At 40.5% G+C, this 12263-nt stretch overlaps 1 protein-coding gene across 1 annotated transcript; it reads left to right on the top strand.

The window, feature by feature from the left end:
- The first annotated feature begins 567 nt into the window (after window positions 1-567).
- Window positions 568-3718, top strand: LOC147606389 (uncharacterized). The gene is made up of 2 exons (XM_086791707.1): window positions 568-772; window positions 1895-3718. The coding sequence occupies exons 1-2, from the start codon at window positions 757-759 to the stop codon at window positions 3517-3519; spliced, it is 1641 nt and encodes a 546-aa protein (XP_086647833.1). The 5' UTR covers window positions 568-756; the 3' UTR covers window positions 3520-3718.
- The last annotated feature ends 8545 nt before the right edge of the window (window positions 3719-12263 follow it).

Below are 12263 nucleotides of genomic sequence, written 5' to 3'. Positions count from 1 at the left end.
ACTAAATATTTTTGGCTCTCATACTTTTCAATGATGGAATATCATGGTAACGTGCTACTATAGTTGTTTTTTGACGGGTGTCACGCCCGCTTTTGAGCATTTTGGCCGTAAAATACTTGCAATGCTCATCAAAAAATACGCTCAGATACAAAAAAAACCTGATATATTTCACCGAACTCGTCGAATCTGAAGGGCAAGGGTGCCCGTCCAAAACCAAAAACCTACCCAGGGTGCTACATGCGGAGTGATGGAGCTAATGCTATCTTGTATACTTTTTTAAAAAAATCACTACGGTAGTTAGTTGTGTGGTCTTAGGTTAGGAGGATCTATAAATTTCACATTAAAGGTGAGATTAAATAAAGAGAGGGACATAAAGCGAGGTGATTAGGTATGGGAAAGCATAATTAGAGGCTAATGGAGGGAGGTGATTAGCATAATAAGAGGCTAATGGGGTGGTTAGTGAAGGGTACGTGGCTGGAGCCGTCGCCCATTTTGCGAGCCCCTAATTTGGAAAGCACCACCTAACTCGCTACACACGCACGCACGCACGCACACGCACACGCACACGCACGCAGAGACACACACACACGAGCGGCGCGTGCGATGCTAGCCTAATTTATTCCGACACCCCCAGCCTTATGTTTTATCATGATCGTCGTCGTCGTCTGCTCTTAATCACGTTAATTAGCAAGTCCGCCGCACCAGCTTCCTTTTCATTCTATAGTTTCCCCCGAGCTTTCTGCACATTCCATCTTCATGGTGTTGATTAAGAGTAAGTTTCTACTCTGATTAATTATCCATAACCTATCATTACGGGTACCTTCTTAGCTGCTTTTTTTTTTTCTTTCTTATAATAGCTTTGCTGCACAGAAATACCACCTTTAAAAAAAAAAACTTCATTTTTGCTGCCTTCCATCATAAATATACTGCATGTATACTTGCTGTTGCATCTACAATGAATTTTTTTTGTATTATTATTGCTTGCTCTGCTTAATCGTTAATTTAAAAAGAAAACCAGATTTAGATGGTTGTTAATTATTTCATGCAGTCTGCAAGGATAGGTTTAGTGGAGGGTCCCTTGTTGGATCGTTCAAATGTTCAATTTATTGTGTTTATAAAATTTTCTAGTTGGTTGTTTTTTGTGTTGAGGTCTCGCATGCAGCTCATAATAATCAAATATCATAGCACACACACAATATGTGTGTGTACACACACACACACACACACACACACACATATATACACGTGTGTGTACGAATGTATGTATGTATATATGTGTATATTTATTCACACATATATATATATATGCATGTATATGTGTATACAAATATACATGTGCATGCGTAGACATACATATACATATATATACTCATTTATTTATTTTTTATATACATGTATGTTCACACACATACAGATATATCTATATAATATATAATGTGTGTGTGGTGGTATGCTTATATATATTCATGCACATACATAACACACACGATGTATGCATGTATATCTATGGTGTGCACACACACATGATGTATATATATAGGTAGACTGATCAAAAGAGGACATTGACAATTATATATATATATGTGTGTGTGTGTGTAATATATACACACACACACACATATATGTGTGTGTGTATTATATATACACACACACATATATGTGTATATATAATATAATATATATATATATATACACACACATATATGTGTATATATGTGTGTGTGTGTGTGTGTGTGTGTGTGTGTGTGTGTGTGTGTATGAGAAAAAAAGATCCAAGTTTTCTTACTACCCAATTGGATTATGCTTCCAAATTAATCACATTGATGATTTAAGGCTATCTGACCAGTTGTAAGATAAAATTATGGTTTTTGGATTGTAATTGATTTCAATACAGAGATGGGGAGGGCGAAGATACCCATAACTTGGATAAAGAGTGATGCATCCAGACATGTAACCTTTACAAAGAGGAAGAAGGGTTTGAAGAAGAAAGTGGAAGAGCTGGCCATCCTGTGTGGCGTCGAGGTTTGCATGATCTGCTTTAGCCCACAGGCAGGTAAGCTTTCTACTGCCCCTTACAGCTGGGGACTCCCCGGCGTCGCCCACGTCATCAACAAATACCGTAGCCTCAGTAAAGAAGAGCAAGATAAGAAGAAGCTCGACAACACCAGCCTCTTGGAACAGCAGATCAAGAAGCTTAAAACCGAGCTGAAGCTGAAAGTCGAGCAGAACCGCAACCTCGAGAACGAGCGCGCTTACTTTCTGTGGGATGATCGGCTCAACGGCTATGGTGTTGATGATTTGAGGCAGCTTGCTGACATGGTGCTCGAGAGAACAAGAGAGGTGTATGACAAGATGTCATTTCTCTCCCAACAACAACAAGAGGTCCTCCAAGGGTTTGGTAATGCGATTGATCAAAGGGCCCCATTAGCCGACAATAATAACCTCGGGTCTACAAGCTTATTAGGCAATAATCCTATTGGAGAGCTTGATGTTTTGAGCTCATGTGCTCTTAATCATGAGCTTATGATGTCCTCTCAGGGCCCCTTTCAGCAGCTGGTTGGTAATCTTACTTTTAATCAAGCAGAAAACCCTTCATCCTTCAATGGGTTGATTAGCCAAAACCCACCGTCTTATCATCATGGATTAATTAACCAGATCCCCTTGCTAAGCTTGCCTTTTATGGATGATCAGAAAGTTATACCACCCGCTCCCCCACCACTACCGCCTTCCGAAGGTGTACCGTCTGCTAGCCATCTTGCAAGCAACTTCTACTTAAGTGCAAACCCAATGCTGCCACTGTCTAGTGATGTGGCTTTTGAATCCAATACAATAAACCCCAGTTCTTCATCAAAGTCCAAGGTACAAGAGCTCCTGGAGCCTCATATTCTATCCCATGCTATGCATCCTGCATTATTAAAATCCAAGCTGCATGAGCTTGTGGAGCCTCATATGCTGTCAAACATGACATGGCGACAAGCTGTGAGCTTACAGCCTGATCCTCACTTCGCCGCCACGTATTCGGGCTCGTCTTCATCTCAAGAATTGCAGCAGCAAGCAGGAGAGCAGTGCCCACAAGAGCAATGGTCAGATGACATGGTGGACGGCAATGGTGGCGGGAACGCTATGGTTGATGCAGTCAGTGGAGGGCAATTCAATGCCGATGGGCACTCGATGGGAGATAGAATCAGGCAATTTAATGATAATGGTATCAATAATGGGCAATCTAGCATTCTTCAGCTGGATATTGGGCAGCTTGCAGCAATGACAAATCACAATGGAGTGCCTGCAAGCCATGTCAAGGTGAGCGAAGGGACGCTAATGTGGTTGGACGAAGAAAGTAAGGAGATGAAGACTGTGTATCAATCCCATATGCTATCTGATCAAGCTGGTTCTTTAGATCAAGGGCTGGTTAATGTGGAGAACAGTATGGTTTCTGATGAGGAAAGCAATGCTGCATTGAAGCCTGTGTTGTTAGAGGACGAGGTGGAAGCGAGCGATGTGAGAATGATTGGCTACTGAGAGAGAGAGAGAGAGAGAGAGAGAGAGAGAGAGAATCTAGGCTTGGGATGTTTAAGATTATTCAAGCAAGAGTTTTGATGATGAGTTTGGTAGTTTGGTTGGTCTAGCTTATAGTTACATATAGATCTTTGGGACTTTGGGTTTTTGGTTTTTGGTGTGTTGTGTTATTATTTACACCTACACAATTATTGAAAACCCTTTTGATTGTAAGCTTGTGCATAGAGCTTTCATGATGATGATATGTAGAGTCCAGATCAATTGTTGTAATTTTATTTCCTCTTCAAATACTTGTCACACTTGTAAGTTGTAAGTCTTGCATCGATGTTGAGCCTCCATCAGATTGTGCATGTGTGTGTACGAGAGAGAGAGAGAGAGAGAGAGAGAGAGAGAGAGAGAGGCTTTTAATTATATATGCTCGAATGCTTTTTATGGAGAGAGAGAGAGAGAGAGAGAGAGAGAGAGAGCTCTCTTCTTGTATAGTATGGTGTCTTATGTATAGAGAGTGAGTGCTCTTCTTGTCTATGGTGTATTATGTATAGACACGGAATGCCCTTGGTTTATGAAGTATGTAGAAATTTTCATGATGGGTGTTATTTTTTACTTTCTATAAGTTAAAAATGTAAATGCTATTATAAGAGTGCTAATAAGAGAAACATATCATGACACAATTGCCTTTGTCACCATAGGTTTGATATGGTAATTGTATTAAAAGTTAAAGTTTTGTGATATAAGTTTAAGGAGCAAATCATAAGGTTGTGATATATTTACAAGTTCAGGGTCAAATCATCAATGTTGAGTTTATATGAGTTTTGAGTATGTTAGCTTGTCGATTTTTTCATTAATTCAAGAGTTCTTACATTCTATTATTGTATTATTATTTGTGAAAAGAATTGTAGATTTTTTCATTAATTCAAGATTTCCTTCCTACATTCTATTATTGCATTATTATTTGTGGAAAGAATGTGCAATTCTTTCCATGAGCAATTTTTATTGTTGCATTTTTGCAATTTAATCTAAGTGTAATCTTTAAGGTCAAATTCACAAATAAGAATTTATTTTGGATTCGAAGGGACACTTAACACAAGGCTTTCATATGTTTCCATAGATGGTTACTCGTCACTTTCATGGACCCTAGAGATACAATTATAGATCTCTTTTTTGGCTGTCCACCAACAGTGGGGGTTTGGGGAGACTTTGCAAGGAAATGCTAAGGCTTTGTATTTGCATTGAAGACGATGAGCATATTGCTCACTCTCTTCTTTAGGATCTTCCATGTGATCCATCCCTGTCTTAATGCTTCAAGTTGGTGTTATATTTGTGAAAGGGTATCATGTATACAAGCTATATATGTGGAAGGGTGGTATTGTACATGTTATGTATAAGCTCACAAAACTTTGATGACTATTTACACGAGTTAACACTTAGAGGTGTAGTGAGACGACTTGACATGTTAATGTGGAAACCATGAAAATCGTTTCTCCAATGGGTTGTCCATGGTTTCTGTTTGAGGGACTATGATCAAGTTTCAAGTCTCATACTTGTGAAGCTCCTATGTGTGTTGATGTAATAAAATTTAATGTTGTGAAGCTCCCCACCATGATATATGACTATTATGGTGATGACATGTATTCATAAAAGCTCGCAATTTATGCAGATTGCAAGAAAAGCTTGCGATAGAAAGCTCGCAGAAAAAATAAACCCAAGGTAATCCAAAAACTCTAGCAAGGCAAAAAACTTAAAACTCTCAAAGTTCAAGCTCCCTTGCAAAGGAGATTGATTGAAATTCTACAAGAATATGACTTCGACATCAAATTCTGCCCTGGGAAAGATAATGTGTAGCAGATGCACTTAGCCGTAAATCTTTAGGTGGAAATTTAGAGAAAGAGAAGAATCTAATCAAGGGATACTCCACTCATGAAGGAAGCCTCTACATGCTGGGCAAAACCCTACGGGACCATACACCTCATCGTCGGCCGCTACTTGGCGAGGACTCAAGCCGGCCTGTCGCCCTCTCAGGCTCCGTCGATCGATCCTCCCACCCCCCTCAGAGGGATGTCTGCGCACTAGGGTGGGCTTATTTACCGCACTAGCCTGGGCCCTCAGAACTAGACAGCATCATAATCTCTCGCCTCAATCGCGGCGAACCTTATTCTCCCAATGGTATGAGGGATACCTTGGGCCATTCCCGAGCTTTGCTAGACGACGCCGTCCAGCTACTACACAAGCACGGAACGGAGTTAGCGTCGAAGCCAGGAAAAACTTGCACTCTTTCTCTTAAAGATAACAATTTCAATACAATTCATTGAATACAGCATCACTTCAAATCGTAGCTTCATACAATTTTATTTTATTTTTTAAAAATGAAAAGATACATTTATTAACATTAATATTAAAGAAAGAAAAAAAAACTCTTCTTTAAAAGATAACCTAGCTAACCTGGCCACCATTTCCTTGAGGAGCTTGTAACGGGAGGGTTGGGGCCGCATTAGGAGCATCTTCTCTAATCTCATTGTTGCGTGCTCCTTCCGAGGCAATATTCTAGCATTTTTGGGATGGGGCCATCTTGGACGTCACCTTGTAGGGCTCGCTGTCGTGGTTAAAATGCTCCAGTCAGATCTCAATTCCGAGATCGTTTGCTCACCGTATGAGCAAAAGACCACAATGCATGAACCCTCTCTAAGGCCAAAACCTCTTGTTGAAGTCAATGCAAATGGGGGGGGAGAATTTGTGAGATGTCCTTAAACAAAAACGTTTTGCTGAAGGAGAGAAGGGTGCTGCTGTAAGTCTGCACATGGGGGAGGGAGAAGAGCTAAGGACACTGCCAAAGGGGGAGTTGAGGAAAGTTGCCTTATCTGAAAAGTGGCAGATGAGGGGGTGTTGAGAGGGGCGGCTGCAATGCAGCAAATTTGTTACCTCTTCAAGTGTCTCTACATCTTCCAAAGGATCATAGTAGTGAACCACCTGCTCCATGCTTGAATTGCTAGCCATGGCGCAAGGATGAACAACTAATTAGAAGCGAAATTGCTAATCGCACGGTGAACTGAAGGCGCGAGTGAAGGGGGACCGAAACCAATCTATAGCGCAAGGAAGGGGGACCGAAATGTAAAAAATTAAAATTTAAACAAGGCACGACTATATATAGATATTAGTAGGGCTAACGTCATCCATGTAGACGGAAGTGAAGGGCTGACGTCACCGAAGTGTGCTGTTGTGTCACATGTAGGGCTGACATCATCACCAGAGAGCCACATGTAGGACTTACGTCATCCTCGTAATGATGACATCGCATTCTATAAAAAGGAGAAAATATTCATTTTTTTGTCAAGTACCATTAACGGCGGCGTGAGAATTATTTTCATTATTTTTGAACTTTTCCTTTCGCTCCGTGGACGGTTGCAGCATCGACTCTCCCTCTATGACGCGATTCTGAGGATTGTCTATCACCAGATTATCTCTATCGCTTCGTGGGCGGAACGCGACGTCTTTGTGTAGGGTGAATTCTTTTATCTTCTTCTCCCCGCTCGATTCTGTCGATTGCGCAAGTCTACTCTTCCGTTAGGCTTGGATTTTCCTCATCGCTTCGTGGACAGTGCTCCGGCTCGTCGCCCGCCTTGTCGCCCAATTCCTTTGATAGCGCGAGTCTACTCTTCTGTCAGGCTTAAATTTTTCTTATTACTCCATGGTGGACAGCACTCCGGCTCCTCGCATGCCTTGTCCTGCGCCGCCTGATTCCTTTGACGGCACGAATCCAGCTCTTCTCGAAGGGTTGGATTTGCTTCATCGCTCCCTGTGGACTGATTCTTTCTGTCGACGGCGTGATTGACGTCATCATCTTGTTTTATTTATCACTATCGCTTCGTGAAAGTATGGCTCGTACTACAAAGCAAACTGTGAGGATGGTTTACCCAGATCCCTCCCTTCTAAAAGGGTAGAACTGAAGCTAGAGCTAGGGCCAGAGCCTCAAACTGAAGCTCAGGCAACATCTAAGCAACCATTAGAGAAGAAACCAAAAGGGTAGAAGTCAATATTAGGTAATTTGGGAAAAATCTCACATTTTGGGAATCAATTACTCCATATAGTTTTGGATATATCTTAAACATACTAACTCCAAATTTGTCGGAGATCATAGATTTAGATTCTACTCTTTAAGATCTTTCCGATGATATGTCACATGAGAGGGTTTTGACAAACTTTTGGACAAGTTCACCATGCTCCCATTTTTCAAATGGGAATGGGATTTTTCCCAAATTATCTAATATGGTGTTGTAGAACTAATATATCTAAGGCAAGAACTTTTCTTCAGAGACAAAAGAAATTATTTGTTTGTTGTTGCTGAGATAAGGCAAGGACAAGAGTCTATACATTTGCTCATCCCTAGGGCACCATTCCTAAGAATTGTAAGAACAATAAGTGACAGTATCAAAGGGCAAGGACATTATAGATGGCAGAGCAGTGCAATGGCATGTGTACAAGAAGCTTGTGAATACTTTCTTATAGACTTTATGAATGATAGCTTCATATGTGCTTCCCATGCAAGAAGAGTCACTTTGATGGTGGATAGAGACATGACACTTGTAAGCAGGGTGAGGTATAGGTTTGACAAATTTCTTCATTCCTTTGCAAATGAGGGATAAGAAAGCCTTTGAGATCCTCGTGATTCCCCCAGCATTGAAAAGGAAATAAAAGGCAGATAATATAAAAGTTGAAGAAGTCACTTTCCCTCCCAAACAAGAAGAAAAGAAAGTTGGTTAGGAAATCTAAGCCAGACGATAAGAGTTCTGGGGATGAGGAGGAGGTGAAGGAAAAGGTCTCACATGTGCATGATAGCTTAGAGACCCTTGTGTAGTTGGAGAAGGCCAATTCTCAGAGGCTTGCCAAGTACCAGGGTAGCTAATCTGCAATGTTGGCACAGCGGAGGAAGACTACCTCTATATTGCACACCTGGGGACATTTACACGCTTATAGAGAAGGATAGGGAGATCAATGTATATGACAGTGTTGTTCTCATGTGTTTAAGGTATGAATATATTTTTCACATATGTTTATTTTCTCATATGTTAATAATGTAAGAATATTTTCTATTTTGTTTATTTTTCCTTTATAAACTCTTTCAGCACTTATGAAGGAATTGCTTCCAAATCGTCAACGAAGTATTCATTTATGATCCCTTAGTGTTGCCTACATTGATTGATATGAAGAAGAAGACTTCCGAGCTGGCATCCTATTTCAAGCCAATGAACAATAAGAACATTTGTTTTGTTGTTTTGCCATATGTAGAGAGGTTCGTCTCTAATTGATGATTCCTATGTGTTTACTATATGACATATATGTATAATTATTTTAAGGATATTATCTTTCTTAAATATTTCTTTTACTTTTTTCCAGTGGACACTGGAGTGCTTGTGTTATCAATCTTCTGCAGAAGAAGTGTTATTTTCATGAGTAGCCTGACCGGCATGCATGGGCAAATTAAATTGTAAGTAGTTCTCCTTAATAACTTGAATATTGATCTTCCTTCTAAGCTTCATACTTTATTTTTCCTTATATTCAAATTTAATTTTTAATAGGGCATGTAAGAGAGCTATTGCAGCTATTGAAGACGAATATCCGAATTTGAAAAAGGAGGCAGAGTATAAGTTTCTGAATCAGCCAATGGCTTTACAAAAATATTCTACCTCATGTGGATGACATGTTATTGCAAATGTGTGGAAATATCTTTTGTCTAAATATACTGAGATTGATAGCAGTGTAGATTAAGTTAAAAACCCACTATTTTTACAGTAAATATTTACCTAATTTTTTAACTTATTTTCTATAGTTCGAGGTTCTTAAATCTGAGAAATTCTTAATTTGACACTCTTGGATCTCACGAGTTTTGGATGTGGAGTGTTCGTGAAAGAGCAATCAATATTATTTTGAATAATTCAATTACTCCTAATGATCCAGATTCTCCACCACCCCCAAGGCAAGCCTCTCCATCTAAGAAGAAGAAGAAAATGCATGTACATTCCCGCTGAAGCATTTTCTGTTTAAGCAAGGAACTCTACATAAAGAAACCAACGGTGCTCCTCAACAAGGCACACATAAAGAAACCAAGGGTGCTCCTCAACAAGGCACACATAAAGAAACCAAGGGTACTAAACCAGGAAGTACCTCAAAGAAAAGTGGTCCTCAAGTGGGTGCCAAGAAGGGTGTTGGCAAGAAAGCTAAGAAGGAACTCAAGTTTGCTGGTAAGAATAACCAGAAACAATCAAAGGAAATGGACATGGAGACAAAACGAGGCCACAAGTTTTACAAGAAAACAGTGCCTCACTAATGTTTGCATAGAGTGCTTGAAATGTTCCGGTAAGGCTTCGTAATGGTTGCTCCTCTACTAAGTTGGAAGGAAAAATATCTGCAACCCAAAAATAAAATCATTAAACATGAAAGATTTAGCTATCGTAATATCACATGCCTCCTTCCTTCCCTATGATACAACTGTATGGGAATCGAGTTTGTTTACGAAGATGTATGTCGCATGCCATGTACACATGTTGTACAATGGCCACTAGGTCTCCTTTGCTCGATTTTTCTTGAATCCCTCTAAATGACCCTTCCAATGAAGCTCCATCACATCAACAACAAGGGAAAGGAGGTTTACAATGAACAAGAGAAGGACTCAAAGAGGAAGGTTTTATCTCACCAAAGAGGTATCAATAGATGAGCTTTTGAAGATGATAAAGAACCACACTACATAGTTCATCAAGCACATGACAAAGCCCATCATCTATAACCTGATAGAAGCACACCTAGGCAAGGGATACAAGTTGTTAATGTTAGCCTAGAAGCCCCTATTGTGAACAACCCTAACACGCACACTTTTTACCTTGTGATGGTAAGGATTTTTTCCCCGTGTGAACACACTCTTGTGTGTTAGCCACATCATCCCTAGGGCAAGGGCTATAGTACTCTTGTACTCCACTCATTTCATATCATTATCATTGAGTACTTTCTAGGATCGAGCTTTGTGTCTCTTGCTCTCTAAGCTTGTCTATCACCGTGTGTGCATGTGTGTCTATGCAAGCGCGCAGAGTATCTTCTCCCTCACCCAACATTGGTATCAGAGTAGTGTTATCGATGTCTTGTTTTCTGAGCATGCGTTTGCATTTGGTTGTCTCATCACCGCCACTAGTGTTTGCGTTTACTCTCGCCTTGACTCCTGCTATATTGGCCTTGACTCCCTCCTCATTGGTGTGGCCACCTGTTAGCTTTTCAAAGCAGGATTCGGAGCTTGACTACAGAGCCATTAGCTCCTCACCATTAGTCTCTGAAGCAGTGAATCAGGTGTACATTGGTGGCCTTCTTTAGTTTCACCATCGTATATCCTTTCATCTTTGCTACCGAAAAGCACCTGGGTGAGCTCTTGCACCACTCACTTTCCACAGATCTAGGATTTCTGCCTCCTTTGTACATTGGTCAGCTTTTCTTTATGATGTCATACATTTAGGCCAACCCCACACACTCCATCGCATTTTGTTGTTTTTGTTTGTTGTTGCTACTGTCTAAATATTGACATTCAGCTTTTGGCATTAGACTTTTGAGTCAGTCGACTATGCCTGGTCAGCCAATTAAGTTGTGTCACTCAGCTTGGCCCGATCACAGCAGATCAACCTTTGGCTTTTCTCAATTAGCACTTGCACATTTAGAATTCAGCTTCAGCTTCACTGGTACTGATGATTGATTACACAACATCGGCCTTCCTCGTCCATCAGCTATATCAGTCGGCTTTGCCGCGGTCAGCCATTCAATGTTTGGCTTTCCTCGTTTTTACATTCTGCATTAAATATTTTGGCTTTAGCTTTGAGCATTCAACGCTTGGCTTACAGCATTTAGCGTTCGGCTCTTTGGCTTTTGAATTTAGCCATTTGGCTTTAGGCATTTAACTATTCAACCATTTGGCTTTAGGCATTCAAGTATTCAGGCATTTAGCTTTAGCTTTCAGCTCTTAGCCATTTGATTTCAACAATCAACTTTCAGCGCTTAGCATTCAACTTTCAGCCACCATCGGCATTCAGCATTTGATTGCAACTTATGATTCAACAATTAGTTTTTATCAGTCTTCAGCTGCTGTCAGCATATACAATAGTTGGCCATGCTTACTTCCTTTGGTCGAATTTACTCCATGGCCGAGTTTTACCCATTCAGCAGTCACTTCCAACCTCGACACTCTACATTCGGCATCCGGAAGTACGATCTTTCACCTTCGACACTTGGCATTTGGCTTTTAGCTTCAGTCAATTGATTCAGATCCCATCCGTCAACTGATTTAGATTCTTTTCGAACACCTGGTTCAGCTTTTGTCCGTCAATTAACTAACTCCACGTCAACTTCAAACCTACTGATATACTGACTCCACGTCAGCATCAAATCTCCACGTCAGCTTTGAATATGCTGACTCCACGTCAGCATCAGACCTATCGACCTGTTGATTCCACATCAGCATTAGATCTATTGACTCTACGTCAGCTTTGGATTTGCTGGTGATGTCGGTCACCTCCAGTTAGCTCATTCTAACCTACTACTTCTCCATCCGATTCTACACCACATCTATTGATTTTGCCTGTAGCTTGCTGATTTGGTGAGTTTGGACATGCATTGAATAGACATTTGAGGTACTCTGAGTCACTTGAAGCTACTACTTGTGTTAGATATTCTTCAGTTTTCCATTTCTTTATTGTTCTTAATGTCTGAAGACTTAACAGTCA

Source organism: Cibotium barometz, chromosome 57 (genome assembly GCF_041138505.1).
Source record: "Cibotium barometz isolate CiBa-2024 chromosome 57, ASM4113850v1, whole genome shotgun sequence".
NCBI classification, from domain to species: domain Eukaryota; kingdom Viridiplantae; phylum Streptophyta; class Polypodiopsida; order Cyatheales; family Cibotiaceae; genus Cibotium; species Cibotium barometz.
Note: the sequence above shows the minus strand (reverse complement) of the source record. Positions and strands in the feature narration are given on the sequence as shown.